At 36.1% G+C, this 27,469-nt stretch overlaps 1 protein-coding gene across 11 annotated transcripts in view; it reads right to left on the bottom strand.

Annotated features, from left to right (window-relative positions):
• Window positions 1-27,469, bottom strand: part of dock3 (dedicator of cytokinesis 3) — a 162,016-nt gene that overhangs the window by 34,319 nt on the left and 100,228 nt on the right. For all 11 annotated transcript variants that reach the window (XR_008907726.1, XM_056759059.1, XM_056759064.1 and 8 more), the window contains 8 exons: window positions 25,232-25,316; window positions 19,855-19,896; window positions 18,332-18,483; window positions 10,942-11,023; window positions 10,488-10,548; window positions 9,741-9,888; window positions 4,040-4,128; window positions 3,160-3,285 (listed from right to left, as the gene is read on the bottom strand). Coding sequence is in view for 10 of the 11 variants with exons in the window: in XM_056759059.1 (XP_056615037.1) it covers window positions 3,160-3,285; window positions 4,040-4,128; window positions 9,741-9,888; window positions 10,488-10,548; window positions 10,942-11,023; window positions 18,332-18,483; window positions 19,855-19,896; window positions 25,232-25,316 (785 nt within the window). In the remaining variant the exon portion in view is untranslated. The remainder of the gene's footprint in view (window positions 1-3,159; window positions 3,286-4,039; window positions 4,129-9,740; window positions 9,889-10,487; window positions 10,549-10,941; window positions 11,024-18,331; window positions 18,484-19,854; window positions 19,897-25,231; window positions 25,317-27,469) is intronic.

Raw genomic sequence — 27,469 nt, 5'->3', positions numbered from 1 at the left:
TTAAGATTCTTAAATCTATTCAAAAATACATCAGATTTAATGTTTTATCAAAATACAAAGACATCCATTTTCTTATTTCTATGATTATTAAACTCTAAATGCATTAAAAAATTTGACCTTACAATTTTTTGTTACATGCTTCATTTTACATTTGGTGCCCCGTAGTACTTTTCAATATTACGTCCAAAGAAACCAACAAGAAAGGAATCTAGATAAGTGAATATTGCCTGCAGCTCCACTTCGAAATGCTGGATGGACCAAACAGCAAAGTATGAACGACTAAATAAAGCCTTGTTCACTTGTCTGTTTGGCTGACAGTATTTTATAGTTCCACACCACGGTACAAATGTTATCTGGCACCAGCAGGCCGGTTTCGCTGGATTGCGTCCCTGTTGAGAGACTTTCTGCAATGGGTTACAGCCACAGTCTTACAGGCCTTTTCAACACTGCCTAAGAGTCGTCTGGGTTTATAAAATCCACATAAAGCTCTCTATTGAGTGAACGACTACAAATTCCTGCCAAAAAAAAAAACAATGCTGGTGCATGCCCAGCTGAAATGAGGAAAAAATACAGACAGCAGTAGGATTTACAGGTATAGCAGATACTATGGCTGGGGGTTTAGATTGTTATGGTTTGTATAATAAGAGGAACGTGTAGAACAAACCAAAAAAAACTTTTATTAAGTGTTGGCAATTGTTTGCAAGATGTAATCAATTTGCAGTATAAAACAAGCCACACCATCTAATTTTCTCTTTTTATAATGCATCACAATACTGAAGTAAAGAATTGGCATCTAGTTGCAAAAAAATTAAAAGTAAATCAAAGTAAAAGTACAAAATAAAAGGAAAGGAAAATAACTGAAAATATTAAAAAGAAACATAATATAACAAAACTAAGCACATAAAGGTAAACATTTATTATGTTTTAATATTTATATAAAAAAAAGAATACAATTAAATAAAAAGTAAATTCAAGTAGAAGTACATATAAAATTAAAATATATAAAGAAATTAAAAAGAAATTAAAAAAAGAATAATAATACTAATAAAACAATAATGCGGATGCACTTATGCAAAACTATTGCATTTCTATTGTTAATTACATTTCACAAGTTTAACATTTCAAACTTTCTTTAAATAGCTGCCCTGTATATCAATATTGTTTGATAAAAAACTTTGTACCGCAATGCACCCAAAACCTGGGACCATGCATTAGCAACCAGCCAAATGTGATCTCTTTAGTGAATGGAGTCAATGCATCAATCTGAAACCAGCCCCTTTGAGAAATACCTATGTAAGACCCCCATCACACTTTGGCTACCCGAAGCGTATTGACCTATTGGCGTTTCAAAATGCTGAATTGAAAAAGCTCAAGCTCCTCTGTGATTAGAATTGAACTACCCCGGGCTGCTCGATATACGGATGATCAACCCTTCACTGAAGCTCTTGAGAAGATGCACAACCTCAGAGACGACTGAATAAAAATCAGCAACGAAGATGGAGGACGCTTGCAGATCCCATCAATCAACTCGAGGGGGATGCAAGACCATTGCTTGATATTATGGATGAGATGGGTGGGGAAGGGTCCCTGGAGTTCTAAGAATAAGTCAGATCTCTAAAGGTGCACCGAGTGACATGAGAAACATCAGGTGGCAGCATTTGAGACGCCCCGGGGCTTCTGCTGAATCAGAGGGAAGGGATTTTGTCACTGGGCTTTGACATGGCAAGAGTCCAGCTGATTTCACAAGCCCTCTGGGGCATAGAGCAGACAGTGAGTGCAGTCTGTTTAAATGTGGGTAATGTTGGTACAAGCATGATTCACCCCAGTCAAAAAATGAGGGTGATGTGACCTTACGTGTCCAGTTCTAATGCTCATGCCTAAAATAACATGGGCATTAAAAAAACATAGACAAAAGGCGGGATCTGAGTCATATATATTGCGGTGGGCTATTTTCACTTTGTCCAGTAAGTAAGCACCTGTCAACCGTAGCTTACTGAGCTAACCGTAGCTAACCTCTATCGAGATAACAAGGAACATCTTACTGTGTGTTCAGACCAAACGCGACTTGCGCGAATGAATCGCGCTTTCCGCGTGTATTTGGACGCTTGAACAATTGCGATTGATGCATTTCGCGTCAATCGTGCCGCAAGTAGGTCTATCGCGTCTTTGCATTGACTTAACATGTAAATCACTCGTGCTTAACGCACCATTCGCATTTGGTCTGAGCACAACATTAGAAACTAAAAAGCAACACCACGTCGAGTTTTAGAAAATGTTAAAATATAAATTATTCAAATTAATAAATGAATTAAATAAGAACGCAGCAGTTCAGTATGGACATAATCAATAGTTATCAACATTCCATTCCATTCCATTTTCTACCGCTTATCCGAACTACCTCGGGTCACGGGGAGCCTGCGCCTATCTCAGGAGTCATCGGGCATCAAGGCAGGATGCACCCTGGATGGAGTGTAGTTATCAACATATATACCGTAAAAAAACCAACAGATATACTTTAGCTGTTTATTGAGATTAGAGATTACAATGAATAATGAAGAAATAATAAAAATAAGTTAATGTAAATAATAATTATAGTTGATGATAATAATAACAATTATGATTAATTTCCTCCCTTCATATTTTTGATGTTGGTTGCTAAATTGTAAACAAATTTACAATGCAACAAACTTCTATACATATTTATGTTTACTTTTGGGCCGCGTAGTTTATGTCCTATGCCTTTTAACCATACTACTTAAATACAACAACTTAACGTTGGCTGCTTTATTTTAAATCCTTGTTCAATTTTCTGGAAAAAACACTCATGTATTTAAAGTGATAGTTGACCCCAACAATTCTGTCATAATTTATTCACCCTCTTGTCATTTAAAACATACATCACTATCCTTCTTCTGCAGAATATTTTGAAGAATGATGACAAATTGAACAGTGACAGTATCCCTTCACTTGCATTGGTCATAAGTCCTTCCAATAGAAGTAAATGGGATTGTTACCATTAGCACAAAATGATAAAATGACTTTTTCTTAAAAAGCTTAATTCATGAGATTTTCTTAACAGTGTGCCATTCCCAAAGTAGTAAGTCTCAGAGTCATCCAGCCCTTTGTTAAATACTTTGTTAAATTCAACCGCGGACTTACCTGGCATGATGACATCAGGAAAACCCAGCTTGCGTGTGACGGCCACGCCGCGGTTGAATATCATGGGGTTTTCCCTTCGCACCTGCTCCATGTCGCCCCGCAGAAGCTGCAGAGATATTATCAAACCTGCAGGACAACAAGAGTTTGGGCCAAATGTGAGATGACTTCATTACGACGACCGGAGTAATTATCATCTACGATTATCTTGTTATTATTTATAAACCAGGTCTTTATTTCAGAAAATGTGATAAACTGGCTGCCAGTAACTGCTACAAAAGCATTGTTTTGTGTCTATACTGCTGCTAATAGCCTGGCACCCCGCTACCTTTAATCCTTCATTAAACTGAACATGCCAGGCCGCCCGCCGAAATCAGTCATTTGGATTGCCTGGCTCCTCCGATTCCCAGCTGGAGGGGTTTTCCGTTCAGGTCTAGAAATATTCAGCCTATTCCCTTAACCCCAATATGAACTCTCAGTTGGAACAGCTGATGTGTCAATTATTACCCTTCGAATTTACTTCCTCTCATGGTACATTTTTGGGACGTTTTTAGCTCCTCAAAGTCATTTTGGGTTCTTGTATAATATACATTCTTTACATTCAATTACCGCTTACTCACAAACTATACAACACATGATGAAGATATTAGAGGACAATCAGACACAATACAGTTCGATTTCAGCTAAATCAAAACAAATGGGGTTTCAAAAACTTTTTACAAGGACTGAATGGCGGCATCTAGTGGTGAGGTTACGAACTGCAACCAATGGCTCACCACTCCCTTTCGAAGCACTACGGTAGCTGACACAGATCCTCCAAAAAATACACATTGGACCCCTAAAATACCCAGCAAGTGTCTGTCTGTTTTTATAGTGCTCTTACCGTAGTTAGTGCTGGGCGCTGTGTATTTGGTACTAGACTTGCGGATAATGTTCTCATGGATCTGGTACCACTCATTCTCATTATTACAACTGGGAAAGAGACAAGAAACAAAAAAAGAAGACAAGCATTAAGATGTTAAGAAGAGATAAAGAAAGTGGATTCATCACATGTCAGATGTGTAGACTCAGATGTGAAATGGTAAGTAAAGACATAACTCAACATTGATACTAACAGACCTTGTCCAAATAGAGCATCATAGAATTAGCTAAACTAGGCTTGGATTCTAAGCAAAATTAACTTTTATTTCTGAGTGAAACAGTATAAGGAATTAAATAAATGTAAGGCAGGATTTGATTTTTTAATTCGCAACATTGCTTTGTATCGGTAGGCTACCGTCTACAATTACATTTGGTTTTTAATATATGTGACCCTGATTATGAAAACCCATCTGGTCATTTGTGATTTCTTTTATAAAATCATCCTTAATAATCTAAAGAATATTCTGTGAAAATATTACCTTGATATCTTAAATTTTGATGGAGTGAGGCCGTGTCAAAGATTGACATCAATGTTTCGTAAACCAATTTCTGTAATTCATGCATAATAATAGCTAGTGTCAATGAAATCATTAATTCCATCAAATATCATATTATGCATGAAAAATGTTACTGTATCTCAAAATGTAATGTATTGTTTATCATAAAGGAATAAACACATGAATCGAATTATTTGAGCCAGTGGATTACAAAGTGAAAGTCAATGACACAAATAGACGTGAATTAGTGCCGGGTGACGCAAAATTGGGTAACATGGTTGCAGCAATCGTGTTTTCGCATGACGATGTGGTTTCATGCAAGCCAATCAGTGAAGAGCTTATTAACATCCCTGACAGCACACGTACATTTGGGAGACATCTATTTGATGTCTGTTTTACGTCTATAAGACGTTTTTTATGATTATTTGCTCATCTGCATTTCTCTGAGATATCATATAGACATCTAGAAGACGAATAAGAGTGCATGTAAAACTGCCTTTTCTAAGACTTTCCTACACAGCAGATGTTTTTCAGATCTCCTCATCTTACGCAGACATCTTAAAGACGTTCCTATGCTACCTGGGATGTTGTGTTTGTTGTTAATATGCGTGAAGACACACCTCATGCCGTGATGTTTTTAAGTTTCACGTGATGCGAAAAACAAATAATCTCTTGAGGGACGCAATGCAGATATTCGCTTTACTTTCGGTGTGCACACACCATCGGTCTTTACATACCTACTGTAGGGCTGCTCGATTATGACAAAAATCATTATCACAATTATTTTGGCCAATATCGAGATCCCGATTATTTAACACCATTACTTATTACCTTTAAGAACAGAAAACTTAAAAAACTTGCCGTTTAAACTGTGAATTCAACGTGTTTAAACGTGACGTGCTAACATGGATGCAGCTTTGAAGCCGCCGGGTTGCTTCAGGGAAAATTTATTTTTAAGAAGCTTCCCAATGGAAACATCGACAAGACTAAGGTTGTTTACACCTTGTGCAATGCGGAATTGGTTTAAAAAAAACACTTTCTCTCAACAGGTAGTGGTCTAGCTTTAGTTGAAACCAGTAACTTTGTATTGAGATCTAATGTATTATGGCTCCTGTATGACATATCGCTTGTTGCTCCCTAACTCTTTGTAAATTGCTTTGGATAAAAGCGTCTGCTAAATGACTAAATGTAAATGTACTGTAGGAGCTGTTCCAGTCTCAAGTACCACCTAAACGCAAAGCATCCCTTAGCTAATGCGGAAGTAAACAGAAGTACATCTTATTGAACATAATTTAATTTTCATCACCAATTATCATAGTAGAACAGCTTTCTCAAGCAGTTTGTGATGCATTTTGGAAACAGGAGATGAGCCCCTGGTCTAATGCGCCACCTGGCTTGAGAAACCCGTTCTCAAAGACTTACTTTTAGTCATTATTTGGGTAGCACACATATTCTGAATGCCTTTGGCAGAATTCAAATGAGCCATTTTAATCTAGATTAGTCTAGATTAAAAAAAAATAATCGATGCCCGCCATTTTTATATATATATAAATTAGGGCTGTCAAAAGATTAATCACGATTAATTGCATCCAGAATAAAAGTTTGTGTTTACATAATATATGTCTATGTACTGTGCATATTAAATATGTTTTTATAACTACAAACAGATACACATGTATACATATTTAGCAAATATTTACATGTATTTATTTTCATTATATTTACCAACAATTGAAATTATATATAAATGTTTAATAATTTTTAGATTTTTCTTAAATATATGCATGGATGTGTATATGTATATATAAATACATACAAAATGATTATGCACAGCACACAGTTATATATTATGTAAACAAAAACTTTTATTCTGGATGCGATTAATCGCGATTAATCCTTTAACAGCCCTCATATAAATGTAAAAATAGCAAAGTTGAACCACGTGAAAAGATACAATTTATAAATATATATACACAAGAAAAGCAAGGATCTATGCAAAATGGAATGCGGCACAATACTTGTTTCTACCTTGATAATTTCGTCTTTCTAATTGTTGAAGGCCAAAGTTGACGATTATGATTAATTTTCTATTAATAACACAGCTATAACCTGCTGTGCATATACGATAAACCAGTCCCTAAAATACTAATAAAACAAAACAAACTGTAATTGTTTGCATTACATATCAATTAGTTCCTGTGTAAGTAGGCGGTTCTTAGCAAGTTTAAGATGTAAATGCATCAAAGGTCTGTCTATGCAAAACCACTACAGACGTAGAAGTTCACTCAAGTGTGCTTTCTATAATAAGCGATAATGTTCGCATTGAGAGACAGTTAACCCCAACTGGCAACGTTCATAAATTAACACTCTGAACAAGCCAACAGCAAATGAAAACCTAGCAGTCAAGTACAGACAAGCACTGAACACCATCACCTATGAAGACTATCAGTGCACTCCACAGTTTAAAATCAGAGCCGCACAGCCCTCTCGTGTGTGGGAACAGAGCCAGTACGTTCCAGCATTAGTAGCTGGTAAATCGCTGCGGGCCAGTTGTTGAAGTTTTGAGCACAGCAGCTCTCTGGCCTAAGGGGAACTGATGTTTTTAAAGCCTGATCCAGTAGTGTCTAAAGGCGCGGTAGCAGCTGAAAGGGACCTACGTCAGCTAATGCTAGTTTAAACGGCGGGAGAGGGGGCAGATGCTTTGTGGGAACTCCCGCGGAGTCCATCTGGTTGACTGTCGCTGTGACTTGTTCCAAGGGCGTCAAGGGTGGTTATGGTGTGTTGCTCGCAGGGTCGCAACGACTTTATGCCGAATGCAAGAGGAAAGCCGCACGCCATGTTTCTTTTCACAGGCTCTTTGATGATAAAAGCTGCTAAATTACAGAACATGAAGGGGTGTATTCACAGCAAAGCTGACTGGCTGAAACGCATTACATTCCCTATCTAGTCTACCACTAGGTGTCTCCACGTAACTAGCATACTCGGACACATATGCGCAAGCACACACAGGCACAAACACTGCCCAAAAACAAATAGACATTTAATCCCATTTCATGCATATATTATTAACAATGTCTTCATTTTGTATTTATGTATTTTGCTTGAATCCAAAGTGACTTCAAGGTGCATTCAAGATATACATTTCATCACAATAAGAGCCATACTTCACTTAAACCGATGGCTTAACGTAACATTATTGCTAAGGTATCAAAACAAATACTGCCGTTTCCGATCTCTCCCACACACGCACACCTTCTTTCTTCTTCCAGGAGTTCTTCTTTCATTTAACCAGTTCTGTCAGTTCCCCAGACCATAAAACAGAGGAGGGCTTACCGCATGGTTGCGCACAGAGATAATGAAAGTCTGTGATGGAGATAGCTAGAAGATTTGACCACGTGTCACCGTCCGCGAGGATATATACCCGTATGCCGCTATATTCGCTGTATGCTGTTTTCTGTAACACGCAGCACTTTTTTTAAACGTGTGAGCTGTGCTGCCGTCTAGTGTTCCTGTAGTTCACTAGGTAGAACACTGTACTGCACAAAGGGGTTCGAAACAAGTCGCTTTGCATAAAACTGACTGCTAAATACGTCAATAGAAAATGTGTTCTGCTAACAAAGGCAGGTGCAACATCTTAACAAAAAAACTACGACACAAATAACCCTGATAGCACACAAACATGATCTGGCAGCCGTCTGTTTGATGTCTGCATTTACATCTGCAAGACATAGTTTGCTTATCTGCTCGACTCGGAGACGTCTGCTGTCAAATGTCATACAGACAGCTAAAAGATGTCTCAAAGATGTTTACGATTTAGGATGGATGTAAAACTGCTCTTTCTAAGATGTTTAGCAGATACACAGCTGACGTTTTCCAGATCCCCAGATCTTTAGCAGACATCTTACAGACATACTTGAGCTAGCAGGGAACAACATGAGGGTAACCCCTATTTAGTCGAAAACTACTGTTGCTCCTGAAATGCAACACATGGGACATTTTACCTTTTCTGACTGATTCCTGTCGATAATGTCAGCATTTGGCTAAGCTAACAACAGTACAGTATAAGCGAAAAAACTATTTGAACATGAAAATATTGAGTAAATTATTCAATTCTTCACTACTTTTATCTTTTAATAATATGTTTAATGTGACTCTGGACAACAAAACCAGTCTTAAGTAGCACGGGAACATTCTTAGTAATCTGCAAAATACAGAGTATAGGTAATTACAGATTTTTTTATGGCAAAAATCATTAGGATATTGAGTAAAGATTATGTTCCATGAAGATGTTTTATAAATTTCCAACCGTAAATGTATAAAAACTTTATTTTTCTGTCTGCTACAGTGCCTCAGATTAACTACTTCAAAGAGATTTTCTCAATATTTAGCTTTTTTTGCACCATCAGATTCCAGCTTTGTGAACAGTTGTTGTTCCGCCAGATAGTGTCCTATCCTAACAAACTATATATCAATAGAAAGCCTATTTATTCAGCTTTCAGATGATGTAAAAATCTCAAATCTAAAGTCTAGTTTTGTCGTAAAGGGTCACATATAAAATCAACCTTTACTTACCTTATTTCCCTAAGCTTGTCTCTATCCATTATGTGGTTGAATACACACTGCACAATGCTTACATGCTAATGCTAATCTTAAAAGGCGGCAAACTGACATGAATTTATTCTGAAATGCTGTTAGGATGCCTTAAAATGTTATGCACTGTAGGCAGACAACATAAACATCTTGATCTTTTGGTAAGTTTCACTGTGTTTAGGCTCATCTAGGAGGTGTCTGTGAAACAATTTGTTGAGTAATTTGAATTTGAGAGAGCATCTTGTCATTTATGGTACGAAGATTTTCCGTCTGTTTAGAATAATCAAGGCACAATTTACATGAATTTATGTTTACAACGTGTTCAGCTCCAATGATCGAGTCTAAAAGAATCCCCGGTACTCTTATAGCTGGAACCGAAAGGTTAATATATTATTGATACGTTTTTATCCATCAACTCAAGTGTTTTGTCAAGGCCTTAGATTCTGTAAACCAAGAGAGCAATTTATCACTCCTAGTTTATTGTAGTTCACAAAAAACGCAAAACACTCTTTCTGTCTTTACGTAACTGATCAATCATAAAGACGAATGATTCCACAGTGAGTAAAAGACACTTACGTGTAAACTTTAAGCACAAAGTCTTTCTCTTCTTTGAGTTCAGAGATGGTCTGGAGGATGTCGCTCATGGCGAGCACTGCACATCCGTACGGCCGGCGGTACTGGACATGAGGAGGACCTTTCTTTGAGTCATTCAGCAACATCCGCCCTGTCGTTCAGAAATCCTGTTATTTTTGACTATTCAAACAGACTGCAATTCCTTTTGATACCACTAGGGGAGCATAATTTGTTTAAAGACACAATCTGTAACTTTGACTTTTGACTCTCTGTCGCCATCTCTGCACGAAACAAAACATTGGATGCGTACATATCTTTTTGTGTGTTGAAGTGAAATGTCATCAAACTGACATCTGATCAAAATCATATGTGACACTTCAACTTATAAATCAACATGGTAAGATAATATATCATGTGTACAGCGATGTTAACTATATTGATGTTCAGATTACTTTGATATTCTCTTAAGCGGTATAATAAGGCGAAGGAAGGGATGCTTTTCTATTTTAAGACTGGCCTGTACAGAGCCAGAAAATGTCGCCTTTGATTTGGGGGCACAGGACCTGTTCCACTATTCAAGTTATCTGTCTCTGTGAAAATGGAACAGCAACACCGCGCTTACGTAACAGATCTAGAGATGCAATTGTTGCAGCAGGGAAATGTGTTGCCTCATGGCATCTCTGCCACATTTGTTTCAAAATAAAGGAAATGGATAGAGCTAGGAATTGTGGGAAGGCGAGAGATACTCACCCGTCCTAATGACCTGCGACACGATATACAGATCTCGCTTCATGTCTTTGTTGCTAAGATCCTGTTTGGGAAATGAGAGAAGCAAATGAGCATTTGTAAGATGTACTTGAATGAAAAAATGATGGAGAGCAAATGGAGACTGTTGGAAGTATTGTGCATGCTAAATGATTCTCAAAAGAAATGGACTAGACTGTTCAAAAACCAACACCTGAAAATGAACTCTTATTTTTAGAACGTTTCCACATAATCTGAGCTATCCATGTCAATTTCATTGCACTGAATGTGCAAAATACAAAAACATTACTGAGACCTCCATTAATTCTCTTGAACTATAAAAGAGTAATTTCTTAAACAAGTAAACAAATTCAATGAACACTATTGTGTGTTAACGTCTATTTGTAAGCATGTTTTTTACAATCCCAAGCAATAACAAGAGTTTATGAACTGTTCTCACCGTAAAGAGCGCGCAGAGACGGTCGACCTTCTCTGGATTTCTTGGCCCGCCGTTTTTGTTAAGTCTCACCATAAACTTCTCACTGTCGAAAGAAATCGAAGTTTATTCAAAGTTTTCATTTACAAAGGTAATCATTTAGTCAAGAAAACTTAAACAACTAAAACCCATATTGGACATCAAATGTACTCCAATTCCTCATGTATTAATAAACATTTAATGTTGAAAATTACGGCCGCGGAAAAAATTAAGAGACCATGTTTAATTTTAATTTAATCAGCATTAATAGATGTATTGTGACCATTCCAGGCCATTGTCTGTTGAATTTCAACAAAATCAAAGCTCAGCGGATACAAAGTCATCCAAATGCAATGTGAAAGACGTGTAAAAATCCAGATTGTCACATATTTTTTTGTAAGTTTCCTAAATACATGTAGAGATATTACTGTTGTATTGCTTAAAAGTGAATCTGAACTTGTTTTCTATGCAGTATTTGAGTTCTGGAAAAATACAGAGCATCTTTTCTGTTAGTTTGACCTGTTCATTTTCTGCAAATAAATGCAAAAAGAAACAATAGTTTTATTAGAAATTTGGGAGGAATATTGTAAGTAGTTCACAGAATGAAACGTAAATGAACATTTTGCCTAAACTCATACCGATAAATAGTAAAACAGTGGCGTCTCCTTAAAAATGCAACCCTATTCTTTATAAAAGACCTATTATATTTTCTTTTGGGTCGTGGAGATCAAGTAACTAATGGCCTCACTAACCAAGTTAAAATTAGTCGTCAACACCGTATTCATTAAAAATCTTCCGAAACCAAGTGGATGAAATTTTAATATAAATGTAACTTCAGGGCCCCTGTTGCTCTTAATGACAACAAATTAAAAAGACACTAGTGAATTATTCTAGACCCCATACGATGAAGACACTGGCGGAGAACGGCGCTGAGCACAACTAATGTTCTTCATCTCTCTTGCATTCCAGCGTGGATGTAAAGATGAATGAGTCCAACGGCCATAATCGGATCACAGGAAATAGAGCTGCACACTTCCTGTCTGCTTCAATACAGCCTAATGGAGTCTGGGACGCCACACGGGCGATTACAGCACAAGACCCAAGCTACGACGAAGTGCTTGACATGATCTGTGTGAGAGACATGCAGTTTATGGAAATATACAGTAGGTGCTTTCTGGTGAACCGTGTCTTTAAGAATTCAACATTTTTTTTTTCCAAATATTTAGAACTACATAAATGCTGGCGCAATGAAATGCACACCAATGACTTTCTCAGTAAAGTGCCAGTAAAGTCTGAAATGTTATTGTCGAGATCTTAATTTGATATTAATTCGCAACTGTGAGCCAGCTTCCCTATGCCGAGAATGCTTCACATGCCATATGCCATCCACAGGAACCAGTCCTCATGCATATCAAATACACTGCGTCAAAAACAAAACTGGGCTTCAAAATATTTCTCTGTCACCGTTGCACTTTGCAAAACATTAGGTCCACCGTTTTTTCCGAGATACAGACGAGTGACTTTTGGGGCGACTTCATTTATTTCTGTCATGCACAACTGAAATGAACACAAGTATATTTTGTGTGTGTGAGATCAGAGGCCCTCACTTGAACACCACAGCTAGGAAACATGGACTCGAGTTCTATAACGTTTTGATTACAGAACCAGATCCACAATTAAGAGAACTTTATTATTATTTATTATTAAAGTTCTCATTGATCAACAATAAAACCTGAAGATTGTTTTGAATTGTTAATAGACCGCCAAGACTTATTTAAATTGTTCATTTATTCATATGTGAACGTATTACCTTAGTGGATATATATTAAGATTTTTTCTGCAAATTAACTAACACAAAGCTTCAATTGTCTTTGAATTACTAATTAAATGCATATATATATTAACTGAATGCCCTGGATGCTGATTGGTTAATTCAGGTTCAGTATACAATATTATTTGATCACATGGCTCTCCGGAATACTTGATTCTGATTGGTCGGCTGCAACATGATCTGATTTCTCCAAAACTGATAACACACTGCTTATATTTCTATTTAACATATCACTCTGTTGTCTCTTCTACTCTCAAGTAGAGATGCACTGATATATCGGCAAATAAAAGCAACTTTTTGATATGTAGTTTAAAATCAGCCAATGATCAGAGCCGATATGTTCTGTCTATTAAATGAGAACAAGAAACTGCAATTAATTTTTGCTCTGAATGAAAAGTAAAAAAAAACTTTCAGCAGATATCGGCATATATCACTAAATAATCGGCTGTCGGTATCGGTGGAAAAATGTAGTATCATTACAAGTATATTTTTAAAAAAAATCCCAGAGTATTTTATCTTTAGAATTTTTTTACTTTACTACATTATAAAGCATATATCATGAGCTCCACTACATTACATTTACATAAATAAAAATGTAATGTACCTTTCATACTTACAATTACATAAAGTACATAAAAATGTAGTACTTTCAGACTATTTATACTTCATACCTTAGTATTTTTATTACAAATTTAGTAAAAGAAAGGAATTAATTAGGAAGTATATTTATAAAAAATAGTGAAGAAAAAGGATATATGTTTTACAATGGTGAATTACACTTTTCTGTGTAAAAGTAAAAACACTAATACAGTACAAAAAACACTCCTGTCCCCCTATGCTCTTTTCTCATGCAAATATTCAAAAATGACAAGAAATCTTACGAAAACAGGAACTATCGACAGAATATTTCAAATCAACATTTCATGTCCAATTATTCTCTTGTGAGATAATGAGATGAGATGCATTACACCCTGCTTCTCATCTTGATCACTCTTTCAGGTTTTATAAGCGATTTTTTCCTTGATACTTGAAGCGAATCTTCGTTGTCACATGTACCTGAGTGTATCTACACAATCCTGCACGTTTTATAAGTTCATATTAAATCACGCTGAGAAAACATCTCTACTGAGAACAACCAATCATATAGTTGGAAGGCACGACCCACTTCCTTGAAGGAGACGGTATTGTCTTCTGATGGCAGAAAGTATTCATTAAAATCTTCTCTCACACGCAGCACTATTATTCACTCAGCTTTGTCGCGCTGAAACGACTCAGGGCCGATTGTTCAAATCCCATTGTGTAATGATTGTTATCTCATAGAGCACATGGTAATAACATACTTAACGTCCGGACTGTGTGAAGGATGATAGGATATTAGGCTGACGTATGATCCTTGTAAAACATGTTCAGACGTTGGATTTGAGTTTGGGAAGGACAAGGGTTTCAGTACAGGAAATGAACTACTGGAGAGCTTGTAATACAATTATCAAGTGCAAATATTGAAGGGCTGTAAAAAGCTTTATTATACACTTTTGATTAGAGAAACGCAGGATTTTAAACAGTTATATAAAGAACATGACAACTAGAGATGAGATAATGCACATACAATACACGTAATGGCTGTAAAAGACGTCGATAAAGACGGATCTTATCATAAACTAAAACTAACACTGTGTCTACACCGGACACGACACCACAAAAGAAGTTTGATACCCATTATAATTGTAAATTTGTCCACACTGGATGCGGCGCAGTGTGATGCAACAAACCCATTACAACATACAGTGTTTCGTTTCGCGTCGGTCGCATTGTAAATGTTTTTGATATTTGATTAACCTCAAATTATTGGTGTAACAACACAGTATATCGACGTATGTCATTTTAAAATGTTATTAATTTTTTTATTGTTTTAATAATATTCTGAATTCCAGTTTCAAATTTACACTTTGTTCAAAACAGAGTAATGCAATCGTAATCGTGAACCCAGTGTCGTGTATTGTTACAGAGCTAACACAAACGGTTATGTTTACATAAATATATTATTTTTAAAGTTGATATTGGTAAACATATTTGGATTAAAAGTTCGTTCTGGAAAAGCTCCCATCATGCACTGCAGCATGACTAGAATCCTGCAGTTACTGTTATTGTTTTCATGACTTTGTTATGTTATTTTCATGTTGACTGAAGAGTCATATAAAACCATTCAATAATAAATCGCAAGGATGATAATTCAATTATGAGTATTTCATACAACTGTTATGAGAACTGGCCAGCTGTGCTCAGAGAAAGTGAGAAACAGATCTGATGGAGATATGTTCGGCCTGCTGGGAGTGAAAACAGGGCCACTGTAGATGGAACAACAAGCATAACATTAATCCCATCACTTCAACTGGATTTGTTCTTGTTGCATGCGAGCAAGCTTAAATATGTGCGTCATGATGCGGGCGGGTGTGATTTGTGGAAATAAGTGGCAGACATTCAAACAGAAACAGGTGAGAAACTTCACAAAAAGAAATTGTGAGATGTTGAGAAACAGACCGTTTGGGGGCAGATATGCTACGTATCCTTTTTTTAAGCCACATGAAAACAATAACAGAATTTAGGGGTCTGATGTAAACTTATTCCATGGCACAATATGGGCAGTGACACGCACATATCGAGATTTATAAATGATTACATACGGACACTTGACTGTGGTATGCACACTCTAAGAATAAAATTCACGCAAAGGCCTCTGGTGTTTCTTACATAATTGATCTCTGCATTTTATTCTGAAAAATAAACATAGTTTTCACAGTTTTCACTGTACATCAAAAGTCTGCAATCGTAACTTTAGACGTTTATCAAACTTCCTTGATCTGGCTCAAACTCGTATCTATATCAAACGTCCAGGAACACAAAAAAATAACATGACAGCAAATGCAATATGCGTATGATTCACTTCAAAAGTCGGAATCAAAAGTAAAGAGGTTTACTTTAACACTCGAGTATTTTCTAATGGACTTCCGTGCTTTTTGAAGTCAACTTCCTTTCAAGTTATCTTTATTTTTCCTTCTGTATAATAATTGGGTTGCGCTACTGAGAAACTTCAACCATTTTGAAAGTTTGCTGCAACGTGCGTCTCTGTAACAAACCAAATGGTTGCACACGGTATGTCTCCCCTTTCAGAGTTGACCAGGATATCTATAAATTTGGATGAAACCTGTGGCCCACTCCAGGGTCAGACAGCTTTTGAGAGGGAGGCAGAAGCACCATTATCAGCCTGTCAAAGCCGAAGCAGTTAGGAGTGGGTGGAGAGAGAGAGAGAGTGAGAGAGAGAGAGAGAAAGAGAGCTCTGTGGGTGCTTTGTGAATAATCATCTTGGCCGGCTTTCTTCGGCTGGTGCAATTTATGTAACACCAGGCACTTTGGTGTATTTTTCCAGGTTTGCAATCATGATGCAGTTTGTCCATATAATAAAAGGACAGATAGGAATTAAACATCAGGTGAAAATCTTTAAATGGTCTTGAATGACATGTCTTAATGTAAAGAAGAATTCACCAAGCTGGATACAAATCAGTGTATTTCACTTAATTTGTTGCATTAAATAGGAACTTAAAAGAAAAATTTGGGGGGTCATTGACTGTATGTACAGTATCATTAAATGGTTGAAACGTGAAAAGTGGGTGTTGCCTGCAGGGGAGGAGTTTATTTGGATGAAAATTAAAAGATTTTTTAATCTTTACAATAATGTACACACTGATGTATCACTAACAATAACACATGTTGATGTTGAATGCCTAAAATTTCATCAATCAAAACGTTTTGTCATCATTTACTCACTCACTTGTCATTTCAAATCTTCTGCAGAACACAAAAGAAGATATTTTGAAGAATGTTGGTAACCGAACAACGGCGGGGCGAGTTAATGTGAGAATTTTTGGGTGAACTATCCCTTTAAATTGATCCTTAAAAGCTCTGAAACCATTTGTTGGTTTTTTTAGCTACGTATGTCTTACATGTTAAAGAATGTTAAACAAGCAAAAGCAAAGTAAAGCACAGGGATTCTTTCTAGACGTGCCATGAAAGATCTCCATGATGATGTTGTGTTGATGTTATGGAATGAGACATTTAGGAAGGATTTATAAAGAGAAAGCATTCTGTCTCAATGTTGAAAATTAAAATAACCTACCCCATAGCACTGTGACCAATTTTTTTTTCAGTTGAGCAGCTAACATTGCTGCCATAAGTATTAAAAATGAGTAAGCAGGGAAGAAGGTACAAGAGGGATTTGTGAGGGTCTGGACACCCAATTTAAAATTTCCCCCAAATGAACTCAACATTGATTTAAGTCTGCGTCATATTTAAAGAAGGTTTTAACAGCGTGTCGTACATTTCTGACAAGTTAAATTGAGTCAGGATGTATTTTCATGTGATGCTGAACAGAAGTCTTGTTTGCTCGAAACGGTTACTATAGCAACAGCTCAATATGCTTTATTGAAATCAGTCCTAACAACAACGTTTTACGAGGTTTATAAAGTTTTTCAGATCAAGGACATTTGGATAACTGTGGTCAATTATATGGACATGTAATAAGTCATATTTCCAAACTTGACAAGTTAGAAGGTTGTGTAAAGGCCATATGCACAATACACAATTAAGGGAGCATTGTTTACAGTAGGCAGATTTTAAGCCCGATAGTAACTGTATTGAAATATATCGTTAAACTTAAAAACCGATGCAGAAATGCGTTTTGCAAAAAAAGTTCCATCTCTAAATATACCCACCATTAACTGACCGCTTGTATAAAAAAATTAAGTACAAACTAAGGCAAAACTCTATTATGGTAAAATACAGTAAAATGGTGAACAGATGACACTGCTCTTTTAAGTTAAGGGGCTGTTCTCAGTTGTTTCTTTTTTACAACATTCCATAAAGGGACTAATCGTATCGAACAGAAAGATTAAAGTCATCATCTCCAATTCACAGTGGCTTACAAAGGCTTCTCTAATTTAATTAATGAGGTGTATGAATTACTTTTTAAACACTCCCAAAGGAGAAATCTGGCAGTGGCCTCATTTCTCTTAAGATTAACGCATTGAACTACGAAGGAAAAACAAAACAAGCTGGCTTTGTAATAAAGGATCTCCTCCATTTTAAGTTTAATTGGAAGCGATGAAAATGGACATTCTTCAAGATAGTTTATAACCGATGCCTGAACTGCTGGAATTCTGAATTGAGTCTATCAATCTATATCGTATTTCTGCAACTAAATGTAACATCAACACTCTATATTGTCAGATCTCAGATTCCCCTCAACCAAACAAAATGAATAAATATTTTATCCTCTACAACGATTTGTCAAAGCTGGATGCCATTTCGGGAAAAACAATACAAAACTTGGCCTCTGTTCAAAGGCAGTATTTGTGCAAGCTCTCCTTTCGAAGACTTTCATGTTTTAAAGATAATCTGAGTTTGCTTATTGGATAAGATCAGCTGTACTGTTTTCATAAATACAGTGCATTCATGTTTTTACAGAATAATAACTGATAAAAGTATCTTGACCTGATTTGTTTGCCTTCTCTCAGGTCATAAAGAGAGAAAAAGATATCGGTGTCCTCGCCGATGGTGTTGTATGTGAAGCTCTTCAGGTTGACGAAAAGATGGTGCGGCACAGGCATCCGACACGATTCACCGTGTCTCTGTCGTCCTCCATCCTGAAAACATCAACACAACATCATAAGAACTCTAATATACGTCAACATAACATCAACACAACATCATAAGAACTCTAATATAACGTCAACATAACATCAACACAACATCATAAAAACGCTAATATAATCTCAACATAACATCAACACAACATCATAAAAACGCTAATATAACGTCAACATAACATCAACACAACATGATAAAAATGCTAATATAAGGTCAACATAACTTCAACAAAACATCCTCAGAATGCTAATATAACGTCAATATAACATAACATCAACACAACACATCATAAAAACGCTATTATAATGTCAACATAACATCAACATCATAAGAACTCTAATATAACGTTAACATAACATCAACATCATCAGAACGCTAATATAACGTCAAAATAACATCAACACAACATCCTCAGAATGCTAATATAACGTCAACATAACATCAACACAACATCATCAGAATGCTAATATACGATCAACATCATAAGAACTCTAATATAACATCAACATAACATCAACACAACACAACATTATCAGAATGCTAATATAATGTCAATATAAGATCAACATCATAAGAACTCTAATATAACGTCAACATAACATCAACACAACATTATACGTCAAACCAAGGTCCTGACTCCCTATGGTCATTAAAAATACCATTGAGTAGGGGTATAACCTCTGTTTCCTGGGCAGATTCCCCTTCAATGGCCCTTGTCAATCATGGCCTTCTAATATTCCCCACCCTCTAAATTGGCTCTATCCCTCTCTCTCCTCTTCACCGATAGCAGGTGGGTGGTGAGCCTACTGGCGCCGTTGTACTTTGGCTGCCGTCGCATTATCCAAGTGGATGCTGCACATTGGTTGTGGGTGAGGAGAGACCCCCCTCGTATGATTTTAAAGCGCTTTGGGTGTACAGCAATACACAATAAACTTCTATATAAATGCCTCATTCATTCATTCATAAGAACGCTAATATACGTCTACACAACATCCTCATCACGCTAAAAAAATGTCAACATAACATAATACAACATAAAATCAACATTAAATAAGGAGCTGAGGTATAACACGCTTATATTCAATAATGCATCCCTAGATTCTTATTGCCTTTTTTATTGACCTATATTCAAGACTACACTTTAAGCACACTGCTACAGAAGTATGTTCACACAAGCGTAAAGGTTAAAGGTCTTTTATCATGATGACTAACACAAAGTGAACAAGGTGTTCAGACGAACTCAACATTTCTTGTCACATTTCAGCCTATGGTGAAGCGTGACCTACACGTAGATCTGCATGTGTTAACATGTTAAAGGCTCTAAATACTTCTGACAACTAAAATGCTGCTAAAAATGACAGATATACCTGGGATGTGCTTTGCTGGACGCTGTGTCGGCTGGATAGGTGCTGGAGATAGAAAGAAAGAAAGAAAGAAGAAGAAAGAAAGAAAGAAAGAAGAAAGAGAGGTTAAATGCATGCAACACGTACATGTTAAATGCAGGTGGTATCAAGTAACTTTAAATCAAAAGATTTGAATTGTTTTTATTAGATTATGTCATTTACAATCCTACACACACATTAAAATTGTTCACCCAAATTTCTTCTGCAGAACACAAAATAAGATATTTTGCAGAATGTTGGTGACCAAACAACATTGACCCCCATTGACATCCATTGAATTAAATAAAAACATTTCTCGAAATATCTTTTTTTGTGTTTAATTGGAAAAATAGTCTTATACAGGTTTTGAACCAGACAAGGGTGAGTTAATAATGACAGAAATACATTTTTTGAACTAATCCTTTAAGTACCCCAAACTTTCTCAAAATGGAGCGGCGTCATATACACATACATATGAACTCAAATGTAACAAACATGGACTTCAAGCCACAAAACTTCATTTTAAATGCATGATGTTTTTAAAAATATATAATCAACAAGGGATCTTAGAGATGAGAAGAATTTTAAAAGCCAGCGACAGTCTCGCAGATGTAAATCCACAAAACCTCACTATCTGTGTGGTTTGAAGAACAATGCCTTACATCTTCATGCGGCTCAGCACTGAAACGTGTTATTTGTAAGAACATTCAAACGTAAAGCCATGTCACGTTACATTTATTCATTCTGAGTTGCAGGCTTTGAAATTAAAGTCGCGCAGAATTTTCAGTCCAGGATCTGTAATTCAGTAAATAGAAGATTTGCTCAAGGCTTTCAGTGCTTCTACATGACACTGTACAGATCCCTCACAGCCTTATCTCAGGAGATGTACGATTTTGATTATTCAGGCGCTGTCAGCACAAAACTAAGCTGAAAATGCATTTTCATAATCACACGGTAAAACACACAAGCGCACAATTTACCCTGGAGCCTGTCTGTGTCTGCATGTCTCTCTCCAGTGTTTTTCACTGCCATTACAATAAATTACTCAGCGTTTTAACACACGCCCCATTGATAAATGCAACAGAGGTGGGGGGTCGTACAAAACACGCTATAGTACAGATCAACACTAGATGAAGATTCCCTGTGCTGAGCTTTCACACAACCCTAGGGTTTTCTCGGGAGATGACGTGACTGTGTGGTTGCCAGGTTTTTCCTAGTGGTTGTATGAATTTGTGTAGTGTGTTCTGGGTAGATTCTCAGTGGTAGTCAGGGTGATCTGGGTGGATGGGATGACACTGTTGCTAGACTGTGCTAAGCAGTCATTAAAGTGTTGCCGTAAGGTTGCTATGGTGCCTCTCTGTGGTACCAAGGGTGTTCTGAGTGATCAGACTGACACGGTTGCTAAGTAGTTATTCCTTTAACAAACACCAGTTCTCATCATGCTAGTAGGAAAAAAACTAAAAACTGTCGTTCTCAAAAAACAGACAATGAAAAAAAGGAATTAGAGCTTAATTTGCAAACACAGCGGAGGAATTCAGGCCGAACTGAGAAATGTCTAAAAACAAATATCTTTCCTTCTGTTCTCAGTCTCACCATCAGGAAGGCTAAACGCGTGCCTGCCGGGACTCATTAATGGAAAATAACGCCTCGCGGCACCGTGGGCTCGGCGAACATCTTCGACAGAATTCACAGCCGTGTTACTGCGCTCTTCTGTGAGAGTTTAGTACTGATGTCATGTTTACCAAATACATTTACATTTAGGCATTTGGCAGACGCTTTTATCCAAAACGACTTACATTGCTTTATCCTATACATTTTACACAGGTATTTGCAATCCCCTGGGATTGAACCCACAACCTTGCTGTCAACGCAATGCTCTTACCACTGAGCTACAGGAATTATACTGCTCTGACCTGAAATAAAGACTGGAGAGTCATTGAACAGACACTATAGAACTTTGCCTACTTAGACAACTATGTATAACGTGATTGCGTGGAGATTTCACATATTTCTTGTTTAAAAGATGCTTGACTTACAATTGAGTCAACGTGATAGTGAAGAGCGTGTTACCTTTAAAATCATAACATACATCCCCTCCACGTGCAATACTGCCTTTAATTTGAATTGAACCAAAATGAGGTGTCTATAAAGGGATCCTAATTATGTAGTTACAGTGAGATGCCTTAAAATGTTGTCTAGGTATGCACTGGGGTTTAGTGTTTTCCTCAAGGGCACAATGATGGCAAAAACTCATTAGGTCTGCATTTCGCTCATAGCATTAGATTACACAAACACTTGACGTTGCATTTTTTCTTGCACTGCTCCTTCAAACAAGAGCTTCTATTTAATTTCAATAATACTTTCAGAGGATGGTTTTTAATCATTTTTAAAAGTGACAAAAACAAGGTTGCCTTATTTGTAACAGGGTTGAAGAAATGTAAGTATAAGAGCCCATATAATATTTAATTCGCTCTCCTGGGTTTGACAATTATGTATGAAAATGACAAAATGACCATATTCATTTAATGATGAAATACTGAAATTATTATTGAGTCAACTGGAAACAAACAGGTCTGTTTAGAGATTAAATTGAATCTATATTTTGGTTCCCTGAAGACAATTCAGCAACAATTTCGAAGAAAACGAAAGGTCTCGAGTCTCGGCAGCTTCGATGCTCTTGGTCGCCTGAGGGGAAGCAAAAGTCTTCTTAAATCTATTTTCTTTCAGAAGCTTTCTTTATTTCTTCTCTTGCTTTATTTTTGGTTTTTGTGTGAAGCTCCTCCACCTCCCACATATCAGGCTGTACAAATCTCTCTGACCTCAGCATTTGGCACTTAAAACTCAAATCGAGATTTGTATCTACACAAGACGACGTGCTTTTCTTTCTTTCTTTGAATTTATCAAAAAAGTTAGCTAAACCTCTTAGTCAATAGCTCGCCTTTCTGTCGATAGCTCTGTGCTTCTCTTTTATTTTCTCCACTATTGAAACTTTCTAAAATCAGGAGGTGACAGAAGTCAATTCACCTTGAGTTCAACAGGTACAAGCTGATCTCCAGGTGTGCCAAACAAAGTGCCAAAACTCCGTGGGACACCATAGAACACTCTGTGCCAATTCCAGAAAACCCAGTAATAAAATTAAAACGAAACATACTACTTAAAAAAATCCTGTATTTTACTTAAAATGTATTTTTTATCTACAGTGTTTGGTATCAATGGTTAAAACTAATTTAATTTAATTTAATAAAAGTAATTTCAGGGATAATACATAAATACGGATAAAACAGAACTATCTCGACAATCTTTTACCTAAACTTTCAAAAACAAGCAGTTTATTATTTATTCATTTTGATCCAAAAATGAAAGAGAAAACTTGTGAATTATGTTCTTCAAATACATCAAGTTACATTAAACGAACATATATGCGTTTCTTCTTACACAACATTCGTGTCTTTGAATGTAGGAATGCTTCAGCGAGACTTTCTTTAGCCAGAATTCTGTCTGCGAATTCAACTCTTCGAATGCAGAATACACGTTAAAGAAGTAAATTTAGCCTTCTGTGTCATATTGTAGAGTGGGCTTGAGATCCCACACAAAGCAGACACGCACACGGCAGTATAGACACAAGTAACGAAAAAAGATTGAGCGAATATCCATGTTAGCAGATTTCTCTATAAGATGCATTTGAAAAAGACTCGGAATAAAAACAAATACAAGCGTTAAAACCTGATAATATTAAATCAACTTACAATAAAACAATAAAGGATGGGAAATAAAGTATATTTTGAAATTCTGAGATATAAACTAAAGGTAAAAATAGACTTTGACTTTAAGAATACATCTCATCTTAGCTGCATAAATAGTTTTTTCCACAAAGCTGAATATGTAAATGATTCATACCAATAAGCCTTCATGGGTAAACGGCCTTCAATGGAGCGTTTAAAAAAAACATTTCTGTTTTCTAATTGTTCAGCTTATTCTACAGGTGGGAGAGAGGTTACATCTGCGAGTAAAGCCGACATTATGCACATATGCAAAAACGATTAGAGAAAACCATTAGACATTAAATGAATTCCTGCTCTCATCTACATGGATGACTCATGTATATTAATAGACCGTTTTACACAAGCTGCAGAAATCCAAGTAAGACAAACACCAAAAAGAGACACAACATGTCAATAATCATTCGTTAATAAAATTTCAATATTTCACGTTTTATTATGATTAGGTTTTATCTTTTCTATTATTCAGACTGATAACAAATGTGGCATACACTGAAAACTAGTTTGAACTAGTAGGAAAGTTTTTTTTCTTAAAGTTACTTGCCCCCCAAAAAGCTAAAATTGTGTGCAAAAAAATCATGCATATATAGAATGTGAAGCTGACGTCACGCCGTATGTTGCATGTTGCGGGGGCGCCGCCATCTTGGGCGCAACATTCAACATGGTGTTATGTCGATTAACAAGCCCTAATATCGTTGTCAAAATATAAAAAAGTAAATCATACTAGTTGTTTTTTCAGTGTATATAGAAACAAAAAACCTAATTTTGTAATGTTGACTAGTCATTAAAAATATTAGAAAACAATAAAGATATAATCTGCAAAATATTTTGGTAGGGCTCTCAAACCTCGTGATAAATTGCATCCATAATAAAAGTTTGTGTGGTGACATAATATATGTCTGTGTTCCGTGCTTGTTCATTTTGTATTCATAAACACAAAAACATACACATACATTTATATATATACCTAATTAGGAAATATTTACATGTATTTATTTATATTAACCAATCATTTAAATAATTTATAAACTTTTAGTCATTTCATATTTTTCATGTTATTTAAATATATGCATGTATGTTTATGTGCACAGTACAGAGACATATATTTTGTAAACACAAACTTTTATTTTGGATACGATTAATCACGATTAACCATTTCACAGCCCTACAGTCTGTCATTAAAAAGTGTATTTCTTACATTGGTTATGATTTCGCAGGAAATGTAAGTATGATGTCGACTCTAACCTACATAAGCTATGCAAAGAAACCTGCATTTTTGCAGCTTTAATACTTTATTACCCCATTAGGTAACCAGAATTGTTAAGTGTAATGCACAAGACATTTTGTTCTATATTTAGCATATTATTTGTTTACAACCATCTGTAAAAAATAAATTCACATGATTTAAAAACCCAAATATTACAAAAACATCCTCTGAATGTTGTTCTACGAACATCTGGCATGCCATGTTTCAGAAACATGTTGCAATAAACAAATGCTTTTAAAACTGCTACAGATTAAAACACACACATGGATTTGTATGTTTGCTGTTATGTGTCAAAATGTAGTACAGGAGTGCTTACCATTTTGTAGAGGTCTGAAACACTTATCTGGTCTGCGTCAACCATTTCAAACTCCTTTCTGGGCACTAAATCCAAGGCTAAGTGTCTGTTAAGCACACAAAAGAAAGAGTTTAAAATAGCTTACAAGCCCCAAATACTTAGCAAGTATGCAGATAATCATAGTGTTAGTGAAAATGTAATCATGTCGTAACCACTGTCATGAGGGACTATTTGATCCATTACTGCTAAATACTGAGTCGTGATGTCCTCAAACTAAGAATGGCTGAGGATTTCAAAGCCAATTTTTCATAATAGTTTCCGAAAGTTATTTTTGGTTTATCCACACATATCCTGTTCATATCGAAAGGATCCTATGGTTAAGACCGAGAGAGATGCTAGAACTCTCAGCTTTCGTAGCAAAGACATTTAGAAACTGGTGTCGCTCTCCCAACCCGTCGATTAAAGCTTGCAGTAATGGCACGTCATACAGCATGTTTACACAACGTTAACATTGCTTCTTCCAGTCTTACAGAGATAGGTAAACCGCATCAACACCATGAGGTTTAATACTAGATTTAAACTGGCTAGGTCAGCAGCAAAACACATCAATGAGGCTGTTATTGGAATCATAAGATTTAATAAGTTTGCTGTTACAACGCAATTTTATTATTTGTGTTATTCGATTTGTACATTTGCTTTATGTCTTCTGTTCGTTGCCAGCTTTGTTGGAAGTCTCTTTATTTTTAAACCCGTTTTATCATTCACCAGGTAAATGAGTCAAACGTTGAAAAGTAAAAGGACACATTACTTTTATACCCATTCAAGATATGCATTTTATAAATTTGATTGTTCCCTGGGATTCGAACCCATGACCTTTGCGTCGCTTAAACAATACTCAACCAATTGAGCTACGTGAATAAAATACACTATTATATATATATATATATACACATTAATTTATATATACTGTATATATATATACAGTTGTGCTCTAAGCCAATATTCCGCCCTATCCGGGGGGGCGCTTATACTTGTAAATGAAGAAAATCTGCATGTTTCCTAAATCTTTCAATGCAAATGAGCTCAAAGAGAGACATTCTGAATCACTGGCTTGTATCAGACCATAAATAAATCTATTTGCGGACGGCTTTGTTTATACAAACACTAATAAACACATTATGTGACAATTAAATCGCTTTAGTAATGACAAGCTTGATGTACCTCACAATTGTTGCATGCAGCCGAGTAAAATGGGAATGCCTCTGATTTGCAAACATCAAGATGTCAAATATTTAATATGTATTTTAAATGAGACTCAATAAAATCACTCTATTCTACACTAGACAGGACAAATTTCAATACAGTAATCATATTATTTATTAAATAGCGGTTCTATACGGTTGCTAGGGTGTTCTGAGCGGTTGCTTGGGCAGTATTTGATGTCCCATGCAATAGATAGAAGATCACCTCAGGAGTAAGTTTATATACCGTACAGAGCGAGGTCTAATGAAAGACATTATTAGATTGTTTGAGCAACACTGGAGATGCTTTTCAACTCATCCTTTCCGTATATATAGAAATCGTCGGTAAGTGCTGCTGTCTCACATCCATCTCATCCCATTTACTCAATTATCTCTGGATTGCTGATCTGGAGACCTGGCAGTGATCTACTGCTGAAAGCTCACGGCCACAAAGTGCCTCATCACACAAGTGAATCTTCAGGTGACCTTGGACGAGAGAGCGATACACATCTCATCTCTTAGGCAATGTTGGTTTGGATTACTCGCCTATTTAATCACTTCTATGAGACGCGAACCCTGTGACCTTTGTCTTGGAGGTCTGATTAGTGAGAACTGTAGACGGTTGATGATATTTTTACAGTATAACTAACAACATTTAAAACATCTTGTACTTGGAAAATATAAAAATTGTATGGAATTTCACTATTAATTGTTAATTATTTAATATTAATTTATATAATGTATATACAAAATAGCTGCATTTTATTTATTATCGATTTATATTGATTTTATTAAGTTTTTATTTCCTGATGGATTTGAAAATGGGCTAGTAACTAACCAAACAAATGATCCAACAACCTATGACATTGTACTGTTAATTTAAAAAGTAATAAATAATTAAAAAATAAGAATTAACTGCGATATACAGCATATAGATAATAGATAAAGCATTTAATGCCATTTAAAATAGTGTCGTGTTAACATTGTTATTTTGATTTAATTTTATATAATTGTGCTA

This window comes from Triplophysa dalaica, chromosome 10 (assembly GCF_015846415.1).
Source record: "Triplophysa dalaica isolate WHDGS20190420 chromosome 10, ASM1584641v1, whole genome shotgun sequence".
NCBI lineage: Eukaryota > Metazoa > Chordata > Actinopteri > Cypriniformes > Nemacheilidae > Triplophysa > Triplophysa dalaica.
This window is presented reverse-complemented; position numbering and strand designations above follow the sequence as displayed.